Source organism: Dama dama, chromosome 32 (genome assembly GCF_033118175.1).
Source record: "Dama dama isolate Ldn47 chromosome 32, ASM3311817v1, whole genome shotgun sequence".
Taxonomy (NCBI): domain Eukaryota; kingdom Metazoa; phylum Chordata; class Mammalia; order Artiodactyla; family Cervidae; genus Dama; species Dama dama.
Window position 1 is genome coordinate 10,032,702 of NC_083712.1, and position 26,020 is coordinate 10,058,721.

At 42.0% G+C, this 26,020-nt stretch overlaps 1 protein-coding gene across 1 annotated transcript in view; it reads right to left on the bottom strand.

Moving 5' to 3' along the window:
• CSMD1 (CUB and Sushi multiple domains 1) overlaps positions 1–26,020 on the bottom strand; it is a 1,628,138-nt gene that overhangs the window by 165,478 nt on the left and 1,436,640 nt on the right. Inside the window, exons 38-41 of the mRNA XM_061134533.1 lie at positions 22,127–22,245; positions 18,356–18,425; positions 14,698–14,814; positions 7,307–7,516 (exon numbers count right to left, since the gene is read on the bottom strand). Coding sequence (XP_060990516.1) covers positions 7,307–7,516; positions 14,698–14,814; positions 18,356–18,425; positions 22,127–22,245 — 516 coding nt within the window. The remainder of the gene's footprint in view (positions 1–7,306; positions 7,517–14,697; positions 14,815–18,355; positions 18,426–22,126; positions 22,246–26,020) is intronic.

Sequence of the window (26,020 nt, forward strand, 5' to 3'; positions counted from 1 at the left end):
CAAGGAGCAGCATCTTTTAATTGCATGGCTGCAGTCACCATCTACAAAAAATCTGTCATTGTTTCCACTGTTTCCCCATCTATTTGCCATGAAGTGATGGGACCAGATGCCATGATCTTTGTTTTTTGAATGCTGAGTTTTAAGTCAGCTTTTTCACTCTCCTCTTCCACTTTCATCAAGAGGCTCTTTAGTTCCTCTTAGCTTTATGCCATAAGGGTGGTGTCATCTGCATATCTGGGGTTATTGATATTTCTCCCAGCAATCATGATTCCAGCTTGTGCTTCATCAAGCCCAGCGTTTCTCATGGTGTACTCTGCATATAAGTTAAATAACCAGAGTGACAATGTACAGCCTTGATGTACTCCTTTCCCAATTTGGAACCAGTCCATTGTTCCATGTCCAGTTCTAACTGTTGCTTCTTGACCTGCATACAGATTTCTCAGGAGTCAGGTAAGGTGGTCTGGTATTCCCATCTCTTTAAGAATTTCCCACAGTTTGTTGTGATCAACATAGTCAAAGGCTTTGGCATAGTCAATAAAGAAGAAATAGATGTTTTTCTGGAACTCCCTAGTTTTTTCTACGAAGCAACTTAGCATATATGTAGGATAAAATCTAATTTCAAAAGTACACAGCAAACAGTAAGAGCATGGGAATCTGTATTTGAGTTTTACAAAGTCAATAAAGAAAGAAAAGTTAATTTTTTAAATACAGTCTTAAGAAGCTGTCTTCTGCCCCCATTTCTCATCTGCATGTGGACCTGGTGTCAGAGGTACAACAGTTATCCTTGGACCACAAGGCAACAAGGAGGAAAAGGCTACAAGCATCACGTTCTGATTGGCCTTGACATCGTCAGCCTGTACTCAGTGCTGGCAGAAGTCACCCTGGACTTCTCAGGGTGATTGACAGTTACGGCCATGAGACTCTTCCCAGGCTTTGTTCAGGCTCTGCTCTTGACCTCCCTTTTCTTAGAGAATTTATTTTAGAAAACTTGTCACTGCACATTTCCCCTCTGTTCCTTGGAGATGCATGTAAATCTTTTTAAGAGTCTCTTGTCAGTTTCACAGTGCAGGTGTGTGTTTCTCATGGGCCTGGAGACCAATCCTCTGAAGTGACCGTCAGGGAGCCCTGGGAGGACAGTAGCCAAGCTCCAGTGGCTCCAGACTGCAGACACCTTCCGTTTGGGAGCCAAGAGAAGGTTCACAGGCTTTGGGCTAACTCAGAAGGCCTGTGATTCCCATTCCAGCTCCTAAAAAGTCTCCAGCCTTTAGCCTGTATTCATTTTAAAACCTAAATTTGGAATAAACACCTTAAGGAACATTTATGTTTATTATATAAACACCCTTTGGAAGGACAGACTCTTATCCTGCATGAAGCCAGATGCAAGTGCAGAGAAATCCAGTCTCCAGTCTCATTACCTCTGCAAACCTGTGCCTCTCCTCAGGGACCCAGGCCCAAACTGTCCTTTCTCCTCGATGTTCTGACGCAGTAGCCATGGTTTAGAATGCTAGCACCCTCACTCCAGTTCGCTTGGTCAGGCCTGAGTGGTCCAGAGATGGGCGGCACTACAACTTGTTAAGATCTGTGATTCAGAAAGATGACAGTGACGCTAGCACAATTTGACATTTATTTGAGTGTTGTTTCTTTTATTTTTTTTGATGATCACCTAATCATGTGAAAGCTGGATCTGTAAATTTACAAATTGGATTTTGCTTTATTTAATTTTTAATTTTTTAACAGTTTTTTTTTTTTTGGTTATGCTGTGCTGCATCATAGTTCCCCGACCAGGGGTGGACCCTGCGCCCGTTGCAGTGGAAGCGCTGACTGTTAACCCCTGGACTGCCGGGGGAGGCCCACAGACTGGATTTTAAGTCATCACAGCTATCTTTGATGGATGGAAGATAAAAGGAAGAAGCCCAGAGAAGAACCCTGCTGACACTGTGATCCTCACAATGGCATCTTTTTTAATTTAAAGAAAGATGAACCTACATGTAAACAAACGAAAGGGAGAAGAATTTGCTGCCCCAAAATATGCCTCTTTGGTGTGAGGATTATCACGAGTTGGTTATCCTTAAGGAGCTGAAGACATGCAGGCATCTTTGGAAATAGAGGAGAGGTTAATCATTTACAGGAGACATTTACATCTACGAGGGAAATCTCCCTTGGTAAGCAAGGGTGTCCTTTCTCTGCTCCAGGAAGAGAATGGTGGCTAAATCTCTAGAAACTTATCAATGGAGAAGAAAAGAACAAGCTCAGTCTTCATGACAACCACACCTGTGCTTCCCTGCTCACCTCTCACGTTTTTACGGCGGGGGGGGGGGGGGGGGGGGGGCGGTGATCTCAGAAAAGAATCTAGAAAAGTAGGGGAACTGTGTTTCCTCCCCTCCACAAACACTGGTGGGAAGGGCAAAATCTGAGTTCAGTACCTGCGTTTTCCCCACTTCCTAAGAGCACATGACTTTGCATCTTCTCTACTGCTATCTTTTTGAGTTCACTTCCTTCTCTGGTTTCTCAGTGTCCTGTCTGGGGTGTTTTGCACATTTCACATGTTCCTCTTTGACTCTGTTTCCAAGGTGGCACTAGTGGTAAAGAACCCACCTGTCAATGAAGGAGACATAGGAGACATGGGTTCAGTCCCTGGGTTGGAAAGATCCCCCGGAGGAGGACATGGCAATTCACTCCAGTATTCTTGCCTGGAGAATCCCATGGACAGAGGAGCCTGGTGGGCTATAGTTCAGAGGGTCGCAGAGAATCAGACGCGACTGAAGTGACTTAGCACCAGCACACAGACTCAAGCAGAGTCACATGTACACAGTTTAGTTCTCAGTAAACCTGTGTTAACTGCAAGGCCCAGGTCAGATCACACCTATGGCACTCCTCTAACTGAGACCGAGTGGGGCTCTATGGGGCTCCCAGACATAGAGGCCCTTTTGTCCCCCATTTCCTCAGCCTCCATGGTGTTCCTGAGTTCTAAAGGGGAGACTGAAACAGTTGCTAATCAAAGGAGGAACAGCCATGAAACCACCTCCTGAGGCAAGATTATAGGGACCAGAGAAGTTCATGGAGATTCAGTTCAGTTCAGTTCAGTCTGACATGTTGCGACCCCATGGACTGCAGCACCCCAGGATTCCCTGTTCATCACCAGCTCCTAGAGCTTGCACAAACTCATGTCCATATAGTTGGTGATGCCATCCAACCATCTCATCCTCTGTCATCTCCTTCTCTTCCTGCCTTCAATCTTTCCCATTATCAGAGTCTTTTCCAATGAGTCAGTTCTTCACATCAGGTGGCTAAAGTATTGGAGTTTCAGCTTCAGCATCAGTCCTTCCAATGAATATTCAGGACTGATTTCCTTTAGGACTGACTGGTATGATCTCCTTGCAGTCCAAGGAACTCTCAAGAGTCTTCTCCAACACCACAGTTCAAAAGCATCAATTCTTTGGCATTCAGCTTTCTTTATAGTCCAAATCTCACATCCATACATGACTCCTGGAAAAACCATAGCTTTGACTAGATGGACCTTTGTTGGCAAAGTAATGTATCTGCTTTTAATATGCTGTCTATGATGATCATAGCTTTTCTCCCAAGGAGCAAGCTCTTTTCATTTCATGGCTGCAGTCACCATCTGCAGTGATTTTGGAGCCCAAGAAAATAAAGTCTGTCACAGTTTCCCTTGTTTCCCCATTATTTGCCATGAAGTGATGTGACTGGATGCCATGATGTTAGTTTTTTGAATGTTGAGTTTTAAGTCAGCTTTTTCACTTTCCTCTTTCACTTTCATCAGGAGGCTCTTTAGTTCCTCTTCGCTTTCTGCCATAAGGGAGATTAGACCAACCTGAGACCCTGCACACACCCTCATCTTACCAGCAACCCTGCCCCCCACCAAACCCAGTGTTGTGACAGTTTTGAAACTTTGCAGTAGAAAGAAGAATGCAAGACTATTACTGCCTTGATCCTTATCACCTACCCCCAACCCCAAGTCCTGACTGTATAACCTCCCCCTACTCCCCAGGGCGGGGGGGCACAGTTATTGAGATGCTAGCCTACAGTGTTTCCTTTTTGCCTGACGAGGAAATAAAATCACTCTATCTTTCTCCTCCGTAACTCTGTCTCCGAATTTCTGTTCGGGGTCAGGGCATAGAGATCCCTCACCTGCTAGACAGGAGACGGTGTGACTCCATCAGGCCCTTGGAGTCCTTGTGGGAGATTCTGAGAGAGCTACATCTGCGTGTGCTCAGCACACCATGGGGTGTTGTGAGGACCAGCAGATGCAGGGGGAAGCTCTAAGAGCGGGGCACCGGGTCTTCTTTTGAGAAGGAAATTATTTTAACAAATAGAATGTACATGTGCAGAGAAGTCTCTGGCTCTTGTGCCAAGAGGATGCTCCCCAAACCCTTCTCAGAGAAAAGGAGCGGGGTTAAATCAGCACAGTACCGATGCCATGTATAAAGCAGATGACTGGCGAGAACCTACCGCACAGCCCAGGGCACCCTGTTGAGGGCTCTGTGGGGACCTGCATGGAGGGAAGTCCAAAGCAGAGGGATTCATGTACACTTGTAGCTGTTGCACTTTGCTGGGCAGGAGAAACTAACATTGTAAAACAGCAATACTCCTATAAATGCTTTAAAAGAGAAATAAATCAACACACGAACTTCACTCAACGACCCTCATGAACCACAGGTTTCCTGGTCTTCTTCCCATTGCTGCCTCTCTTCCTAGAATCCTGAACCCCCTTCTCCCTTGTTTTAGCTTCAGAAGGTACCTGAACCCCCGAGTTCTAGCCATTCCTGTGAGTGACTCTTGTCTGGGTTCTCCCAGGCGTCTGTGCCCGTGAAACGTGTGTACTAGCTCTCCTCTTGATGAGCTGTCCCTGGCGGGTCCCGTCACCCACTGGACAACCTCAGATGACACAAAAAGCTGCGGACTTGGATGACTGTAACTATGGGGGTGTTGCCGGTATATGTGGGTGGGCAGGAGAAGTGAGAAGAGGAGGAGACTCGGGGAGAGCTGGAGGAGATGATTCCTCCACACTGCTTCTGAGAAAGTGGGAGCTGAAGGGGTCATTAAAATTAAACGTAAGTAGGGGTGTGTGTGTGAGAGAGAGAGGAACTTGAGTGTATTTAAACTCAAAGGAGAAAGAGAAACAGCCCCTGGAAAAGCAATGAAGGGAAGATGATTCCTACCTGGAGAAAAGTGAAAGTGTTAGTCACTCAGTCATATCTGACTCTGTGGGATCCCATGAACTGTAGCCGCCAGGCTCCTCTGTCCATGGAATTTTCTAGGCAATAATACTGGAGTGGGTTGCCATGCCCTCCTCCAGGGCATCTTCCCGAGCCAGGGATCAAAGCCGTGTTTCCTACATTTCAGGCAAATTCTCCACCACCTAAGGCATTAGGGAAGCCCCAATTCCTACCTTAAATGCCCTGGAAGGAGTAGAAAGAAACATTTTAGAGCCTAGTGCATGGGAGGGGTTGCCTGCAAAGAAGGGATCATTCTCTTGTCTCCAAAAGGAGGAAGAGCAGGGGTGTAGGCAGACCTCTGTGCTGGCCTGGGAAACTGTGTCTCTCCACTGTTCTCTGTGTACCTGGGCACACACACAAGCCTTCCAGTGGGACTTGACACCCTTGCTGAGACACAGGGGGCTCCAGGTGAGAAGGAATGAGAGACACAGGTGGACACAGAGAAATCCAGGCAAGGTCTCCTGTCTCATTCCTTACGCTGTATCAACCTGCCGTTTTTTCCCCCTGCCTGGATTCCTATTTTAAGACACCAAATTCTGGAAATGTAAATTTATACTGTAAGTAACAACTGAAGTAACAAGGTCTGAAAGTTCAACATAAAATGCCATCCTCTTTTAGTAATGAAATATTAAATATTTTCCAGGGCAGTCTATAAAATTAAAGAAATCAAGTGATTTCACCATGTTAAAAAAAAGACTCCATTTTTGACATTTTTTTTTTTACTTCATTTGAATTAACAACACTGAAGAAAAGGCCAGATAAATTATTGTGTATGAAATGAGAACTTTGAACTTTTTCACATGTCAGAAATGCTTTGATGATGGTAGATTCTAACTTTTATTAGAGATCTCATATTTTGATGGTTTAAGAACACATAAAGTTCATTCCCTCCCTATCTTTCTCCTTTCCTCTCCCCGGGCATAACTTGAATGGTATACAAAGTCATTACTTTGAGCTGAGAGAAAGCTTAAATGCATGAGAGACAGGGTCAGACCCACTTCCCTTGTGGACATGAGGCAGGAGATAGATGGGCTCCAGCTCAGACGTTACAGTCAGCCTCCTCTTTCCATTTCCAGATGCAATAGCACCAGGAACAGGGCAAATGCTGGACTTTGCTCCAGTGGACACTTAAGACAACGGTCACAGTGGAGACAGAGGGGAGCTGAGCCCTGCCCAAATGGGAGAAGGAGAGACTACACATTCCTCCTTCTTGAGGTCAAGGAGACCTTCCTGACTACATCGGTGCAGAAAAGGCCCCCCAGTGGTCAAAAGAAAGGGGGCCCCACCCCACAGCAGGTGATGCCAACCTACCCATAGGTCTCTGCACTGGAACCCATCTCGGCTAAGAGATGCACACACACAGGGGAGGACCCTGAGATGCTCCAGACATGGACTCAGAGCCAGGCAGAGCAGGTGATGGGCCAGAGGAAGCCAGAAGGAAGGCCCAGGTAGGTGATTCAGACCACCCGAGGGCGTGACTCCTTCTCTGAGCCCACCCAGTGTCTATCCACGCATACTCCTTTTCCTCCTAGGACCCTTTACATGTTTCACTATTTCTGTCTCTTTGTGGACATTTATTTCTACAAAACCAACAAGCCAGGGCTTGGTCACTGCCCCTAGTATCTAGTGGCGAGGATTCAGCACTCTCACTGCTGTGGCCTGACCTCAGTCTCGGGCTGGGAACTGACATCCTGCTGTGAGCTGCTGCAGGTGGGGGCCCCCCAAGATCAAACAAACTCCTTGTACCATAGTCCTGAAGGGATAACACCTGTGTGTGGCCAAGAGGACACGGACACAGGTGACCAGGTGACGTGACGATGGGGCTAAGAGGATCCCAGGCGGTGATGTGGCCACTGGAGGGAGACAGAAGGGACCCCGGAAGCAGCGCCTGACCCGCTCCTGGCACTGGGTCCTGACCTGTGTGAAGCCCGGCGGAGACTCCATTCCCACCAGAAAGCCGTGCTCCACTCTGGACTTTGTAGTTGTGTGAGACTTTAACCAGCTCGGATGTTCACACTTCCACACGATTTAAGTCTCAGACGCATCCCCAGGTGTGGCAGGTCTCTTACCTTGGTAAGTGAGTTTAAACCCCGGCCGGTTCTGCGAGTGGTCACTGTAGAAGTGGATGAGCGTCTCGTGAGTGGTGCTCAGCAGGGCGCTGGGCAGGTCGGGGCCGCTGAACTGCCCGATCATCGGGCTGGTGTGATAAGGGCCGTTTTGAATTTCAAGGTAATCATGATTAGCTTCAGTAGAAAAATTCAGAAATTGAATATGTGCACCTATGAGAAAAATAGGCAACACTGGTGAATACTGGTATCAAAATTTTTGATAATGCTTATCAACAGAGATTAAAATCACATTAGTTTCCTCCAACAATATCTTTCTAGTAGGCAGAGTGGAGGAACATGTACATTGTGAATTACAGCAAGCCTTAGTTTGGTTTCACCTCTGCTGCCTATCAGCTGTGTGACCTTTGTCCTTGTAGTGAATGCTCCTAAATCAATCTTTTTGTGTGTGAAATATAGACATTACTGGCACTACATCACAGAGGCATGCAGATGTAATTCTCAGAATGGTGACTTATATCCACACACATGGCAGGGATTCTTGTCCAGCTGCTATTAAAATCTTTACAATCAAAAACATAAGGTTGTAAGTGTTAGTCAATTTTCAACTTTATCAAGGAAGAAGCCAATATAGATCTGACAAAACACAACAAACTTTAGAAGTGGCTTTTAAGTGGATGCTCATACCATCACACAAGAAATTTCTCAGTTTGAAAACTGTTTTGACTGTGTAGTGCCTGCAATGCAAATTACTGATGTTTTTGCAAGAAACCCACTCTGATAAATGCCACTCTGACTCTCACAACTGAATTTATTTTAACAAGAGGCCAAGGCTATCCAAAGGACCCACGTTGCTGGTATAATATTGATCAGTGTACCAGATAAGCTACTGTTGATAATTTAGAAGAGAATCAAAATAACTTTAAGAGTTATTTCCTATGGTATTGTGGCATATTTGAAACTTTGACTATTGTGCCTGAAATACTTCTTAATTCACTTGCAAGTTTATTCAGAATGCCAAAGACATTAGTTTTTGCATAAATCAAGGCAATTAAGTTAGGTTTATAAAGTCTAAACTAAGAAAACCAACAGCTATTGTGGATCATTCTCTCAGCATGTGAGGAAAGCTTTATTTTGTGTTATTCTTCTCTTTACATAAACATAAAGCTTTTTTTATCCATCTATCCATATATATAAAGCTCTTTTTATCTATCGAGATATATATATATATATATATATATATATATATATATATATATATATGATACATTTCCTAGGTTTTAGGAAATTAAAGATATTGTTATATAAAAGATCATGTTTGCAAGGGTTACCTTACTTAAGTATAAATGCTGAGAAAATGTAAAGCCAACATATCTACTTAGTATTGGTGGAAAACATAGGTAACGAAAGCTGAATTCAGTCAAAAAAAACAAAAAGGAGAGAAGAAAAAGAAGAAGAAAAGCTCATGCAAAGAGTAATAGGGAAGAAAAACCTAAAGCTACTCAATAAATTTTAAAATTATCCAATAAACACAATTTTATCAATTATGGAGAAAATTTTGTTAGGAAGAACAAAAGCGTGAATAATGGCCTTTCTGGTTGCACACATGTAAGTCCATTATCACGCGCAGGGTTCAGTTTACCAAGGTGACCACGGTTATTACCATCATTTCACAGGTGAGCAGAATAAGGTATAGGAAGGCTGGGTGTGATGTCCCAGGTAACACAGCAAGAGGCAGAGTTAGACTGACACCAATTCTGATGGACAGAGAACTCGTGTTCTCTGGTTTAGCATGGAAACATGCTAGACAAAAGCTAACCATCTCATGGTGTTAAACATATTACAAATTTTTGGAGAAAATTATTTCGTATTAACATTTTCACCCTAGTTTGATAGAGAAAATTGGAAGGAAGTAGAAGGCAGAATATTTCAGGAAGAGACTCAAAAAGTAAAAAGCAGAAGGAAGACTTTTGAAAGGTCTTTAATAAGACAACAAAACCTGGGTCATTTTTAGAATGAGCAACTCAGTTTGTATCACACAGTCCAAGTGTATGTACAACAACACATGAGCAGGGAGGGAAGGAACAGGCCGGCCCGGGGCTGGCCTGACTGTTCTAATGCCAGGCATCACAGATGACCGACATGCAACAAAGCTCCATATTTAAAACATTTCTGTAAATATGAAAAAAAATATCAAGCATGTCTCTGTTGGAGAGACCTACATAAGCTAATTCATTTTCTTTCTAAATCCCAGTAAATACAATCAGTTGAAAGAAATTTGGAAGCAAGGAAAGAAGAAAGAAAGAGGGAGGGAATGAAAGGGACAGATAAAGAAAGAGAGAGAGAGGGAGAGGGAGAAAGTAAAGAAGGAGAAAGGCAGGCAGGAAGGAGAGAAGGCAAGACCAAGGACTCCTAGCCCCTCCTTCTCACCCGCCCCCTCTCTGGACCTGCTCTGAGAGCTGAGCCACTGGACCAGTCTGTAGGCCACAGGTCTGTTCGTATCTGATCTATTCACTTACCTACTGTTGAACTAAAAACAGTTTGTTTTTATAGTCTGGCCCAAAATCTGACAATAAAGAGGTTTTTGTTTTTGTTTTTTTGACTAATTAATAAACTATACTAATGGATTTAAAAAGAAAATTTTGGTGGCCAAAAATATTTTTGGTGATACCAAAAAATATTTTGGTATCAAGGCCCAGAACCCCTATGGTCCACAGAGTTTCACAAACACCCATCACATTCTTCACGGGAGGAAGAACACAGAAGCCAACATAAGAACAATAAAAAACAAATGATGAATTACTGAAATTTCTATTTTTCATCCAAAAACTACGAGATGGGATGTGAAACTAGGGCAAGATTAGAACACTTAAAATACTTATTCCCTTTTTGGGTATAAAATCAAATGGCAGGGAAACGGCTTAAAACAGGCTCATTTCAGATGTGCATAGGCAAATGTCAGATGAATTCATCCAGAGATACATTTGAAATTCACAGAGCAGCCCGGTCGAGAAAAAAATGAGAGACAGCAAGCAGATCAAGGGGCACAAAAACCCTAAAAGATGGCCAATATCTCCAAAGTAAAGGACATAGTGAAAGTGGCCTTTCTCTGATTTGGGATTAATCTTGAAATGGAAATAGAATTATGAAAATTATAATTTTATGAAAAATTAGCATATTAAGCAGGATAAAGTATCCAGCCACATATCAAATCACCTAATATATATCAGGAAAGAGAACTGAGCCCAGCTCTAATCTGGTTTAGAATGGAATTTTCAGCTATCTAATTTTCAGCGAATTGTGTCCAGTTTGACATCATGAAGCCAAAAGGAAGGGATTAAAATAAGTGTAACCTAGTTATACTTTTATTATCTCACAGAATACCAAAAATGTGTTATTGCAACAAGAAAACCAATCTGAATGCCCATCTAGGGTGAAATTTACACTGACTGTCATTACACATTGGAAATTAAGTGTCAGGAAAAGGCATCTGCAGAAAGGATTTTGAATCTGGACTTGACAAAACTTTGAATACATAAGCTGACCAATAGCTTCAGAGTTAAGCTCTTGTCTCTTAGTTGACAGACCCTGTGGACAGTCAGTATTCTACTGTACATCTTCTATGCCTAATAAACATATAGCAAATGAGTGAATAGTTTCAGAATTCAGAGAGAATATTCTAAAAGAGTCTTTTGTATCCTCCCTATGCCTCTAGATGGCCCAAAGGCATAGGCAATTCTGACCCCACAGTGTGTGATGTAAGTGCAAGGGTTTCAAATATAAAAGGTAAAGCAGAAAAAACACACTTGATTTAATCTCTGTTAACTATGCTTTTAGAAACTTCCAAGAAAACAGAAGTTCCGTGTCGATTGGGCTCATACTCAAAGCCACACAAAACAGCAACCCAAATTTGTGGAAAGGAAAGGAAACCAAACAACATCAGAGCATTTGGCCTAGTCACAAAGAACAGTGAACAGTCAGGTAATGCCTTCTCCATGTCAGGCATTGCTTCAGAGCAGCTGTAGGAGAACGATATTTTATGGTATTCATTTTAAAGAAAAGAGACAAAAGTTCCAAAGCATGTCCGTAACTTGCAAATTCATACCAGCAGTCACTGGCAGAACTAGGATCTCTACTCATCTACACTCAAGAGCCCAAAGACATGAGGGACCACCATGTACCATGCCCGCCCCTCAGATGGAGTCCAGTGACTGCACGCTTGCAACAGAGCAGGGCCCTATGGTCCTTTACCTCCCATGTCCTCAGCCTGCCTTTTGTCTGGGGAAAAACCTTAGCCAATGAATAAGCTTAATCAGAGAACTGAGAAAATGCAGTAACAAAGGAAAACAGTCAAAAGAGGCCAAATAATAATAATAATAATAATAATAAAGTGCTCTCACTAAGCGTAGTCAAGAACTTTTAGTTCTGTCTCATAGGCTATAAATAATAATCTGAACCGTGTCCTGCGAGTTGTGTTACAGACACTGAAAGCCCCCCAGCAGGTGAAGAAGTTAAGTCCAAGATGACCAGACTGTAGTCGTGACATGAGTTGCCACAGTTCTGAGAACTGGCCTCAAGGAAATGGGACAAACCAACACTGAAGGTGAAGACTGAAACTGTGCTTAAAACAATCAAGATGCTGGTCAGACCACCGACGACCAACTTGAAGAGGACCGTCAGAGCTGGCTGTGTTGTTTCCACATGTAGCTCCCTCCCTCAGCCTATGACAGCTCTTGTCCACTGACCCTCATTGGCCGGGAGGGGAGTCAGACTTTGGACAGAGGTCCACCCTCCCCATCGGATGCCCGCATCAAAATCAAGCAAACCTTCTTTCCCACCAACCTGGCCTCTTTACTGACTTCAGAGTGGGGAGCAGCTGGAACCCTGCTTTCGGTAACCTGCTCTCACTGAGGCTGGACACAGAAAGCAGTTGTCAGGGGGGTGAGTAATTAGCAAGTGGAGACATAGGTGGGCTTTCAGGTGATACCAGAGTGACAGGTCATTTTACATATATAATTAAGCTATTGGTCCATGGGTGTGGGAGAGAAGTAGGATTAATCAGAAGAATTAGGTGACTGAGTTGGCTCCTGCTGAACAAGTGTGTCGGACATCTAACAGGCGGTTGTGTGAAAAGATAAAAAATATTGCACAAAATCTTCCACTGATGAAAAACATCTAATCTGCTTTTTCTCAAGAAAAAGCACTGCTGTCTCATATTATGGATAAGTGTGTCTTTCAGGGCTGGGGGAACTGGAGATACCTGTACCATAATTATTAGCAAAATAGCCATTAATACCTAAGCAACCCAAATCAAAACTGACAATCCAGGAAACAGGAATGCACATGCCTCTTTCCTGTTTTAAAATTTCATGTTTAGGAGTATATTTATAGATTACACAACTTGTCAGAAATACCTAGTTTGGTACTTATACGTAATCTGTAGCAAATTATTCTGAAGCATAACTATCTATTCTAAAAAGCTAGGGACAGTCATACTATTTTGCGTGTATTTAGGAGTGCAGGCATAAAGCTCCTTTTGGCTTATTCAATATGCTTTTTTAAGCCTAGTGTTGGGCAATGTCAAACATTTTAAAGACAAGTAATTTTAATCATAATATTCCATAATTCTTTTAAAAATTTCAACCTTTCTTGAAATAAATGCTTTTTTAGGCTCATAGATCATGATCATGAAGTCAGAAGATCCCTATTCTTTTTTTCCTGAATTACTGTCTTGTGTACTGGTTTCTCAGTGAGGAAACAGTGAAAGGAAGCATGCCAACCAGCAGGCTTCTCACACCATGGAACAGTGAGGCTGGGAAAATAAACTAATGAAATGTACATATCCATTCATGAGTAAAGTGTTTCTAATGAGGTTTGAAAGGAAAGTGGGAAGGATTTGAAACAACAATTTAAAAACCAGCTAGGATTTTGCTGTTGTTATTTACAACGCACCAAGCCCTATATTAAATTTCTTGCCTGAACTGTTTCAGGGAATCCTCCATAACCCTGTGTGGTCATTTCATTTTTAGAGATGAGGAAAGTGAGGTTCCTGGGATTCACTCAGTTCAGTAGCCTATACTATCATTATTTTCCTAGTAAGTTTGTGGCCCTCAAGATGCTAAGGCCTGTTGGAACCTCGCGGGTCAACTGTAACTCCAATCTAGCCCCTGACATCTGACTCCAAACACGGAACCGACCCTGTCCAGATCTTGAGATCTTCAGGGTAAGAAAACAGACCAGGCTTTGAGGATGGCTGAGCCAACATTGGTTAAAGTCAAAGGCCTCTGTTTGGTATAGCACGGGGCAGAATTACAGCCTCTCTGCTCAGAGAGTTCATTGTTTAAAAAATAAAATTTAAAAACGTGGAACAAATAGAGCACCTCTGTGACCCCTGTGAACTATCTGCCCTTCCTTATGCCTCCACACTCCGGGGTCACTTCAGGGGTCATGGAGCTGAATCTCATGTGTGCTTTCCCCAGTGGAAGCCTCTTTTCCTTCCAGGCCGCTCCCTTACGCCCTCTCTCTTAGCTGCTCTCAGCTGAGCAGGTGGACCTCCCCCCCTTTTCTCCTCCTGGCAGAGACTCTTAAAGCAAGAGTTTTGAAAACTTAATTAAAATATATAACCTTCTTCCAGGGCAATGATTTCCATTTCCGCTTCTGTCCACCCATCATTCAGCTAACATTCACTAAGTGCCTAAGTACTCAATAATATGGACATTCTGGGACATTCCCCCAGTATCCAATCTGGCACCCTCATCCAGTGTGTATTCTTAGGACAACTGCAGGTAGGGAATCCCAGGGATGGCGGAGTCTGATGGGCCACCTGCTGTCTATGGGGTTGCACAGAGTCGGACACGACTGAAGCGACTTAGCAGCAGCAGCAGCAGGTGGGGAAAATCCAAATTAATGAACTAAAATATAAGGAAACCATGAGGCAGATGAGGAGAGGCATGACAGAGAATCAAAATTTCACAAAGACTGTGCATTTCTGAAGCAGGCCAGAATGGGATTTTAGTGTATGTAACAATTAAAATTATGAATTATTTAAGGTAGGTAACCTGGAAGTTCATATCTCAGCCCCGAGCACTTGTCTCATGCATCCAAAAAAATGTGGCTTACAGATTTAAGTAAAGGGTTGGCAGAATAACTTTGAGAACAGAAAGTTATTTGAAAAGTCAGTTTGCACAGAGTCCAAAAGTCTGTGCAAACTGACTTTTAAAATAACTTTGTTCTCAAAGTTATTCTGCCAACACTTTATTTAAATCTGTAAGCCACATTCAATTAAAGACACAGTTAGGTCAACAGAATAACGCTCACTTTTTACTTAGTCTAATTCTTTCCTAGGAATATATTAAAAGTTGGATCTTGAGGAATTAAAAAACGTCATCACTCACCATAGCCTATGGGCAGGGAGATCTTCCAGGTGCAGTCCAGGTTGTTGGGGTAGGTGCCGGGGAACCCAGGGCTCAGGACCACTCCCCCCATGCTGCTCAAGGTGCCCCCGCAGGTCGCTGTTAGAATGACAAGTGGAGTGAGTGCCCAGGGGGCGATGGCTTTCTAGGACAATTCACTCTCCCCACCCCCAAGTGAGTGTGCTACCCAGAAGCAAGTCTTCAGAAATGCATTTGCCCCTAGCTTCAGCACATACAGAAATGGGATGCCCTTTAGTTATTTCTGGGTCTAGTTCTCCCTGCTGAGAATCCGTGGATTAAGAATAAAGATAGGTCTTCATAGTTTATCTCCTTCTGGTCCACAGAGGCTCTCAAAACAGCCTGGTCAAGCTTACACATTTCGGTCAGGATCCTATTGTCTTCCAGGTTCTGAGTGGTTGTACTGGTTACTACTTACTGATCGTTAGTCATGTGCTCACCTGTAGGCTGAGATAAACACAGTTCACTGCTTGATTCTCATCACAACCCTAAAGGGTGGGTATTATTATGATCCCACTTTACAGACAAGGAAACCAGGTATGAGGAGATTAAGGAATTTGTCTAAGGGTACACCCCTGGCAAACCACAAGCGAAATTTTATTTCAGCTCCATCTGGTTCTAGAATCCAAGTTTCTCTGTTAGCTTTAAGATTTATTGTATTTATTTAATTTTTGGCTGCAGTGAGTCTTAGCTGCAGCATGTGGGCCTTCTTGAGCTGTAGCGAGGGGCAGGGGCTACTCTTCGTTGCAGTGGTGGGCTTCTCATTGTGGCGGCTTCTCTTGCTGCAAAGCACGGGCCAAAGAGTGTGCAGGCTTCAGTGGCTGCATCTCAGAGCGTGGGTTCAGTAGCTGTGGCACACGGGCTTAGCTGTCCTGCAGCAGGTGGGATCTTCCTGGATCAGGGATCAACCCTGTGTTCCCTGCATTGGCAGGTGGGTTCCGAACCACTGGACTGCCAGGGAAGCCCCCTAGAATCCAAGTTTTAACCAGGATGTTACCTTCAGAATTCTTCCCAGCTTTGGAATGCAGCTAACTGAGACCACATTCTCTGCAACAAATCTCACACTGTGAAGATGGGTGTGACTGTAAGTTCTCGTCCCTGGATTTACCTTGGTTACGCACGTTTTACACTGTTAACGCTGAGGTTTGATAGTAAAGAAACATGAAGCAGATGAAGTTCTAATACTTGAACTTGACCATTTCTGACCTATTAAAATGGTGATTTCTTGTATTTCAAATCAATCATGCAAATGATGTTTCTTTCAAGGAAGCCACAGGAAAAGGCTTTACTCATATTCTAACAATGCTCTTACTAGGCAAAATAATTTCGGGAGGCCGATCTCAGAGACCCTCAAGATGTTTTTTTTTTTTTTTTAATGACGGAGGTAGAAAGACTTTATCTGTTTTGAGTAAATTTGATATGAGGAAAAATCTGAACATCTTATAAAAAGTTTAATGAATATGGTAATTGTTCAAGCTAGGGAACCCTAGTCTGGGTGTCAACAGTGTGCAAGTTAAAAATGTTAAGTTTTTAAAAAACTTTGAATGTATGTTTGTGGGTGAGTGAAAAATTCCAGCAATGTTTTAAACATTAACTTTGTTGCTATCTGGAGAATAACTTCTCAGGTTAACTCTTTGCGGGAGACACCACTTGTTTGAGAATAAAGGCTCTGGCCTGCTTGTACCCACAAGTCTGTGGGTGCTGTTGTGGACACTGGTGGGTCTGAGCAGTGAGCCTGCATGCATTTGGCAGTGATGTTCCCTCAGTGCCCCCAGGACTCTTACAACCTGCACTGAGGTTAAACATGCAGGTCCAAGCACAAACCACACCAATGATGGAAATATCAAAACCACTGTGAAATATAAGGGACATTTGTGCCATTTTGATTTTGAGCATGTTTATTACCAAGAAGAGAAAAGAGATTGGAAATTATAAAATATGAAAACATCTGTGTATATCTTTACTGAGGACTGAGACTGTCTTGTAGGAGCAGCCAATCCAGTGCCTGAATGATGGAACTGATCATCAAGACCCACGTCTTTACATCAGGACCGTGATGATCGTCCCAGGAGAGAGGAAGGGCCTGATATGAGTGCGAATCCTGCAGGCTCACAGCGACAGTCTAATTCCTTAAGTGCTTCGTTACCACATCATATGACTGTGCCTTTGTTCATCGCAAAACCCAAGAACCAGTGGATGGGTGTGCAAACACAGCTCCGAAAGCCACGCATCAATCCCTTTTTCCTTTGTGATATTTTAAAAGCCCATCAATGGGCCGCTCTCACTTTATATTCATCTAGTGACACCATCATGTTCCTTCAGCTCTACCTCAAGTTTGAGTCCCCTCCCCAGGCTCACTGTCCACCAGCAGCTGGCGGCCTGACTTCCGGTCTCCTGCTGGAGAAACTCCCTGCTTGCCAGACCTTTCTTATTGTTAAATAGTGTATTCAAAGAGTTACTGGTAAACTGCTATTGCTAAAGGACAACGTGTTTATCTTGATAAACGAGCAAGGGACATTGGGTTTTCACTGGGTTTGTATGTCTTATTTTATGCAGATTCCTGATCTTCTGGTGAGAACACATGGGATTTTTGTTCCAGGGCACCCACCACGCCCTGGCTGAGGGTCCCCATGGTACATGGAATGCCATCTCAGTGCCAGCCCTGACCCACAACCTGGCCATCCTGGGACTTGTCATGATGCTCAAAATAGTGTCGGGCAGGCCCTGGGCTGCCCAGGTGGTGCTGGTGGTAAAGAACCCACTTGCCAATGCAAACACAGGAGGACGGCACAGCAACCCACATTATTCTCTCCTGGGAAACCCCATGGACAGGGGAGCCTGCTAGGCTACATCCATGGGGCTGCGAAGAGTCAGACCTGACTTAGTGACAAAACACCAAGAACATATGAAACATGCAGAATAAAAACAGAATTAATTTCATTTGGCTAATATAGGTAAGCTATTTGAAAAAAAATCTCCTCACATAATACAGAGTGCCAGCAAGGGCACATCATTTGGTTGAAAATCCACTGTGAGTTGATTTCATTTCAAAGCTTGAAATATATGAATCTCCAAGTCTAAGGGAAAGTTCTTCATTTAAAAGTAAGTAAAGAGATGGATGTTCTGTGCCTGAGTCCCTATCCTGATGAGCCCCTCCACAAGAGCAGCTGCCTTTATAGCAAATACTTTTTGATATAAAATAGTGTCCCTCCAACTTCACACCACTTATTGGTACTTCTGAATTTTTTTTCTGGAGATGTGGTTTTCCTGAGGCATAAACAGGACCCTTCTCAGACTCTCAGACCAGCTACATTCATTCCTTCTCATGCATTAATCCACTGGCTTCTGACATGCATGTGATGTGTGGTTAGTGCCTGGAGCTAGCTGGCATCTAATCCCTGTTGGTTGGTCCAGGGATGCTGGAAAAGCAGAGCACCCACATCCAGGGGGAGAAGATGTCCAATCTCAGTTACACCTCTACTGCATTATTAAGCTATTATCTAACAGGTGTTTGAAAGGAATTTAAAAGTTCATCTTTGAAGCCCAAAAGGAGCTCAAGAAGATCACCATTGCATTATTGAGAATGTTCGCAGCAACACAAGGACGGAAGGAGTGTCCGTACCAATGCAGAGGGGAGACGGGTAGTTCCAACGCCGCACGGTCCCCGGCATACAGGAGATGTGGGAACGGCCCTGCTCGAGAAAAGATGAAATGAAATTCACTAGCTGAACATGGAGTACTGAAGGCTTCAGTGTTTGCAAGAATTTCTCTTTCTTTCAATTTCAAATATTCTCTTTGGTTTTCCCTTTTGATTTAATCACAAATGTAAAAAATACCAAACCCGTGAAATCTATTCTACTAATGTGTATTAATGAATCTCATTTGGAATCAAAATAGAAAAAAAAACCCCGTAATCACTGTACTTCTTGTCACTAAAATAAAAATCTTGTAATGTGCCTTTCAGTGGTCTGTATTTCTACCAATATGCTTTCCTAATGCTTAAGATGCCGAACTGAATTGACCAAAGTAAGTTTTTTTTTTTTTTTTTTAAGTCATCAAAAGTTATCACTTTTGGTCAAATGATTAGGAAATATTAGGTGTTGAATGGTGAAATGTTTTCTGGTAAGTAATCTGCTTATGCAAAGGTAACTTTCACAGTTGCCTATGGTTCACAAGCAACTCACACAATCTTTATGGTTTAGCAAAAAATTGGGTCAGTTCCTCCTTTATTGGAGAAAAGGGAGACTTAATATTCATTTTATTATCAGTCTCACAAGCTGTCATATTAATGCTTCTGCAATGAAATTAATCCTCATCGCTCAGGATCTCTTTAGCCTTTAAATACATGAAGTTTTCAACTTTTCAACCTTCAAAAAATTTGTCCTGTTCTTCCTGTTTTAAAAATCAAACAGCAGTGGGTTAAATTCTCAGTGCTTTGGGTTAAAATTTCTTTTATGATGAAAGAGAAGGTAATGAATGGGCATCCCTGTGTGCAAACTATTCATGTTTACTTTCTTCCTCATTGTGAGTTGGTGGGCTCATGTGACACTTGTGCTAACCTTGTGAATTTCCATTTGCCAAACAGAATTGGCACAGAGGCAGACGACAAACACATCTTTAACTCATGTTAAATAGTCCCAGCCATGTTGGGAACGCATCAAACAAGAATTTGCACTAAGGCTGTTATCAATGACAAACCAATTCCCCAAGCTTAGGAAGATTTCACACTCGGTTTGTCTGCCACAGAACTCATTTACTCCTATTTCCTAACATTCTTAAAAGTTGCTACAGTACAGGAAGACTACATTTATACTTAAAGAAGACACTCAGGACAATGCTTTTCCTACCAGATTTCATGCTCTGTGTCTTCTCATTCTCTGATCTATTATATTATCTTTAATAAATTTATTCCCAAATTTTGGACAAGCATAAAGTATAAAAGCCTTTAGAGACATTTATGGAAGACTACCAGTAAAATGGTTATATATTACCAACCTAGGGCATATTCCATTATTGATTTCAACAAAGATACTTCATATTAATGATTCTAGCTAAAATTTTTATACTGGATCCAAAACAAGACAGGAATTTGTGTATTTACTTATTAGCCTAAAATGGGAATTTTCTTTTTTCCATCTTTTAAAAGAAAAGTAAAACAGGTTTAGAGAAAAGGAAATCATTAATCCTGCAAATATCCAGGATTTATATTTGATGCATCCTGTCTCTGCAGTTTTATCCTGAGTCACACTAGGCAGATGCATTTATAGACATTTGTGCATAAATCATACAAGGAACAGTGCTTTTCGTGAATACTGTAATTTATGCACACTGCCAGTCCAAATATACTAGTGTGTTAGCAAAATTTCCAATTGTTAGCAATTTTTTGAAAAGTCTAGAATCCTTTTTAACTCATGTGAGTGAGAGAGAGTCACAGCTTGTATACTCAATGCTTGACATTGTTATGAGGGGGGGAAAAAAAAAAGAAATCTTAGTTTGTATTTGAAAACCTGAGCCAAGCGGCCTGCCTGGGCTCTACAGATGTGTGCCTGCAGACCTTTATCTACAAGTAGCACATTAAACAATTCATTATAAGAAATGTCTTTATTAAATAACCCTTTCTAGTTTCTTCTCTGAGGGCTGGAGAAGTCTCCCTCATAAAGGATGCTGGCAGTAACTGCAAAGTGCCGTCATAGAAGCGTAGAAAGAAGGTGAACAGAAGGGAGGGAGCCCAAGTGATAGCAGGTGGGACTTGGAGAAATGGAGGCAACACGGTATTTACATGGTTTACGTAAATTTATGAAGGGCAAAATAAATAAATAAAAACAACCAAAGGCATATTAATAAAAAGGCTTGTCAGTATAGAGTGAGGTGTTCCTCTAAATGAAACCCTTGGGATTGACTCATAATTCTTTTTACTGTAACACATGAAATGGGAGATCTCTGTCTTAAGCAATCAGTTACCACTGCCTTCATGTGCTTGGTTACAAACTTGCTTCCATGGCAGACCTTTCAGCAAAGCTTTTTCAGTAACTGTTCTACTTTCCAAGTGTCTGCCCACCTTTCTCCAGAGCCAAAGCATTACTATAATACCCACCAAGATCTATACATGCAGGTGGTAGGCTATTTGGGTGAAGATGTCTATATATCTTGATGTTTACTTACAATAATAGCAGTGCTGGCTTTCATTTACTGAAGTATCAGGCATTTTGCTGATATTTTCTCAGACTAAGAACCCGGGCTGACTTCTGCACGTGGCCCCTGTGGATCTGCCGGCTTCTCTGCCCCTGATTCCTCCCAGGGCCTGGCTCACTTCCCCATCCCCATCAAAGACGAGCCCCCAGTGTCCACACCATGAGGCTGTGTGAGACTAATGCGGGTGTGTACATGAAGCACTCGACAGGCAGGCCATCAGCTTCCTACAATTGCTATTGCTGCTCTGACTTGTCTCAATTATGCAAAAAATTTACTCCAGCACACATGCAGAAATGGAATCACATACTACACTGTCATTTCACTGCTGTGTCATTGAGACTTCTTTCTGATGATTACTCAAGCTTTATTTAAGTTGGTTACAGAATATGACTAAAAATAATGCTCTTGAAATACTATCAGCTTCAGTGTTATAATAAGCAAACAGCAGAAAGTACTCTTTTACTTGAATTAACTGAAACATAGAAACATAAGTAGGCTTCAATATTTCTATTGGACTTAGGGATAAATATACTTGTTTAGATTGCAGTGTCCACGTGGGTAAGGAGAATTATACATGAATTATGCTAAAGGACAGAGAGAAACTATTTTGGGAATACACTTATTTGTGGTTAACTCAGAAAAACAAATGACTGGAAAATGACTAATGTTGCTATACACTAATGTATAAAATGTTTATTAAAACTTTTATACAAAAAACTTTTAATAGAAAAACCAATAAAAGATTATTAGAAATCTGCTTAATGTTTCTTGAAAACTGTTTAAGTCTATTATTTGAGCCCCATATTTACCTGACACACAAATGGACCCTTGATGATTTACTGAACTAAATCGTAAGAACAGCTTGCAATGCAGGACCAGCACGGGACTCAGAGCCGGTCCAATAATGGGGTTGCTGGGATGGTGCTATTAACTAGACTGTGTCACCGCTTTGTCCCTGAGAATTGTGGGAGACTACACATTTCATTCTGAAATAAAATTACTATGAAAATAATATACTCAACCTTGAAAGGATCCTTTATCATTTAGAAGCTATTTCTGCATCATCACTGAATTTACCTGTATGCACGGTTAATGCAAGAGCTCTGATTCACAAACAGAGTGAGGCTTTGTCTTCAATGAGCTGCCTGAGGATCACCATGCTGAGTCCATTATCAAGAACTTCAACAACAAAATGAAATACCTGCAGCGTGTACCCAGGCTCGCACTGGAAGGACAGCACGTCATTCACCATGTATCGGTCTCCAGTTTTGATGCCGTTGCTGGGAAGGGCTGGCTCTTGGCAAGCAGCAAGACCCACAGCTATGAAAACACGACACACACTTATAAGCCATGTAGAATAAACAGTGTTCTTATTATTCAAATAGCGAAACAGTGTTTCTCTGCTGCTCTTCTCCTGTAGAAATGAACAAAGATGTTAACTCTCTCTTGTTTACCAAGAAAACTCTAACTTCCAATCAGCTACGAGCTAAATCATAAATACTGGTTTGTTTCACTTTCATCATGTATTGAATCTAGCATTTCTTGAAAGAATAAAATTCTTTCCTTCCACATTTAGCATAAAACACACCAGTCCTAATGCATACACATTTTAAAAGATCTTTAAAGAAACCGCTTCCTAGATGCAAACACCTATGATATGGCTCCTTTGCTTTTTGTTTTTCAAGCATACTGAGAGGTCTTTTTGAAAACCTTTAACTGTGAATTTGGGAATTCTATCCTTCTGGAAAAATATGAGAAGAAATATTTTATTATTTATTTATTTAAAAAAACTTTTTTAAAAATTGTAGTGGTTTTTGCCATACATTGACATGAATCAGCCATGGATTTACATGTGTTCCCCATCCTGATCCCCCCTCCCGCCTCCCTCCCCTTCCCATCCCTCTGGGTCTTCCCCGTGCACCAGTCCTGTGAGAACAAATATTTTATATTCAGTCTATCTCTTTCTCATTTAAAGAGAACAACAACAATTAAGTGGGCACTTTCCTAAATGGAATTGTCTCTAGCTAAGGCACTAACAAAAATGTTTTAACTGCATCATATGATATTGGAATTCAGCTTAGAATATCATACAAATTAACTCTAAGAAACATTTAACATTGACGCTTATTTGTAAAAACTCACTCTTTTTGAAGCGTGATGAGCATGGGATTCTGTAAAAGACACACACTTTGGGCCATACCCCAGAACTACTGACTCAGAATCTGCTTGGTAACACCATCGCTGGTGATTCTTATGCATTAAAGTTTGAGAACAATTTCAAGCCATGAGACACACAAATTTTATCTGGGATAAGTGGGTGTGAGGTGTATTATAGTATTTTCCTAAGTTGAAATTGATTTTTCCTTAAATGGCTGTATATCAAAAACTATAAAACACCACAGGCATTAAGTGGCAATATTTTTTATTCCTAGCATAATATTTTAAGCCATTTGGGATTTTCATAGATGATGAAATTGCTAAATATGAAAAATATAATCACTTATGCTCTTAATGTTTTTTTAATTTGCATAAGTCTAATTTATCTCCTAGAATGTCGACATTCACTCTTGCCATCTCCTGTTTGATCACTTCCAATTTGCCTTGATTCATGGACCTAATATTCCAGGTTTTTATGCAATATTTCTCTTTACAGCATCGGACCTTGCTTCTATCAGCACTCAGCAGTGGCCACAGGACTGGAAAAGTTCAGTTTTCATTCCAATCCCTAAGAAAGGCAATTCCAAAGAATGCTCAAACTACCGCACAACTACACTCATCTCACACACTAGTAAACTAATGCTCAAAATTCTCCAAGCCAGGCTTCAGCAATATGTGAACCGAGAACTTCCAGATGTTCAAGCTGGTTTTAGAAAAGGCAGAGGAACCAGAGTCAAATTGCCAATATCTGCTGGATCATCGAAAAAACAAGAGAGTTCCAGAAAAACATCTATTTCTGCTTTATTGACTAGGCCAAAGCCTTCAACTGTGTGGATCACAATAAACTGTGGAAAATTCTGAAAGAGATGGGAATACCAGGCCACCTGACCTGCCTCTTGAGAAACCTGTCTGCAGGACAGGAAGCAACAGTTAGAACTGGACATGGAACAACAAACTGGTTCCAAATAGGAAAAGGAGTATGTCAAGGCTGTATATTGTCACCCTGCTTATTTAACTTATATGCAGAGTACATCATGAGAAATGCTGGGCTGGAAGAAGCACAAGCTGGAATCAAGATTGCCAGGAGAAAATATCAATAACCTCAGATATGCAGATGACAGCACCCTTATGGCAGAAAGTGAAGAGGAACTAAAAAGCCTGTTGATGAAAGTGAAAGAGGAGAGTGAAAAAGTTGGCTTAAAGCTTAACATTCAGAAAACTAAGATCATGGCATCTGGTCTCATCACCTCATGGGAAATAGATGGGGAGACAGTGGATACAGTGTCAGACTTTATTTTTTTGGGCTCCAAAATCACTGCAGATGGTGACTGTAGCCATGAAATTAAAAGATGCTTACTCCTTGGAAGGAAAGTTATGACCAACCTAGATAGCATATTCAGAGAAGGCAATGACACTGCACTCCAGCACTCTTGCCTAGAAAATCCCATGGACGGAGGAGCCTGGTAGGCTGCAGTCCATGGGGTTGCGAAGAGTCGGACATGACTGAGCGACTTCACTTTCACTTTTCACTTTTATGCATTGGAGAAGGAAATGGCAACCCACTCCAGTGTTCTTGCCTGGAGAATCCCAGGGATGGGGTCGCACAGAGGCGGACACGACTGAAGTGACTTAGCAGCAGCAGAGAGCATAGTAAAAAGCAGAGACATTACTTTGCCAACAAAGGTATCTGCCTGGTCAAGGCTATGGTTTTTCCAGTGGTCATGTAGGGATGTGAGAGTTGGACTGTGAAGAAAGCTGAGTGCCAAAAAATTGATGCTTTTGAACTGTGGTGTTGGAGAAGACTCTTGAGAGTCCCTTGGACTGCAAGGAGATCCAACCAGTCCATCCTAAAGGAGATCAGTCCTGGGTGTTCATTGGAAGGACTGATGCTGAAGCTGAAACTCCAACACTATGGCCACCTCACGCGAAGAGCTGACTCGTTGGAAAAGACCCTGATGCTGGGAGGGGTTGGGGGCAGGAGGAGAAGGGGACGACAGATGACTGGATGGCATCACCGACTCGATGGGCGTGAGTTTGAGTAAACTCCGGGAGTTGGTGACAGACAGGGAGGCCTGGCGTGCTGCGATTCATGGGGTTGCAAAGAGTCGGACATGACTGAGCCACTGAGCTGAACTGAACTGAAATTATCTACCTCTCTTTTGTAACTTTAGAACATAAAATGCAACTATTCAGTATATTTAAATTTCACCTTTTTTCTTCCTATCACATATAAGCATGAACTCCTATTGTATGCCATTTATTTTTTATTTGACCCTTAATAGATATTTAAATTAACCCTGGTATAAAATTTCTAACCATAATTTGACATATGAAAAAGATACTTTATGATTCTGAAAACACACAACAAATATGCATTTATTTTTGTCTAGTATTTGGAGCACAGAAGAACTATACAAAATCCACAGAAGAACTATACAGAGAAGATCGTCATGACTCAGACAACCATGATGCTGTGATCACTCACTTAGAGCCAGGCATCCTGGAATGTGAAGTCAAGTGGGCCTTAGAAATTATCACTATGAACAAAGCTAGTGGAGGCGATGGAATTCCAGTTGAGCTATTTCAAATCCTAAAAGATGATGCTGTGAAATTGTGCACTCAATATGCCAGCAAATTTGGAAAACTCAGCAGTAGCCACAAGACTGGAAAAGCTCAGTTTTCATTCCAACCCAAAGAAAGACAATGCCAAAGAATGCTCAAACTACTGCACAATTGCATTCATCTCAAACTCTAACAAAGTAATGTTCAAAATCCTCCAAGCTAGGCTTCAACAGTATGTGAACCATGAACTTCCAGATGTTCAAAGGGGATTTAGAAAAGGAAGACACACCAGATATTGAATTGCCAATATCCAATGTATCAACAAAAAAGGAAGAGAGTTTCAGAGAAACATTGACTTCTGCTTTATTGATTATGT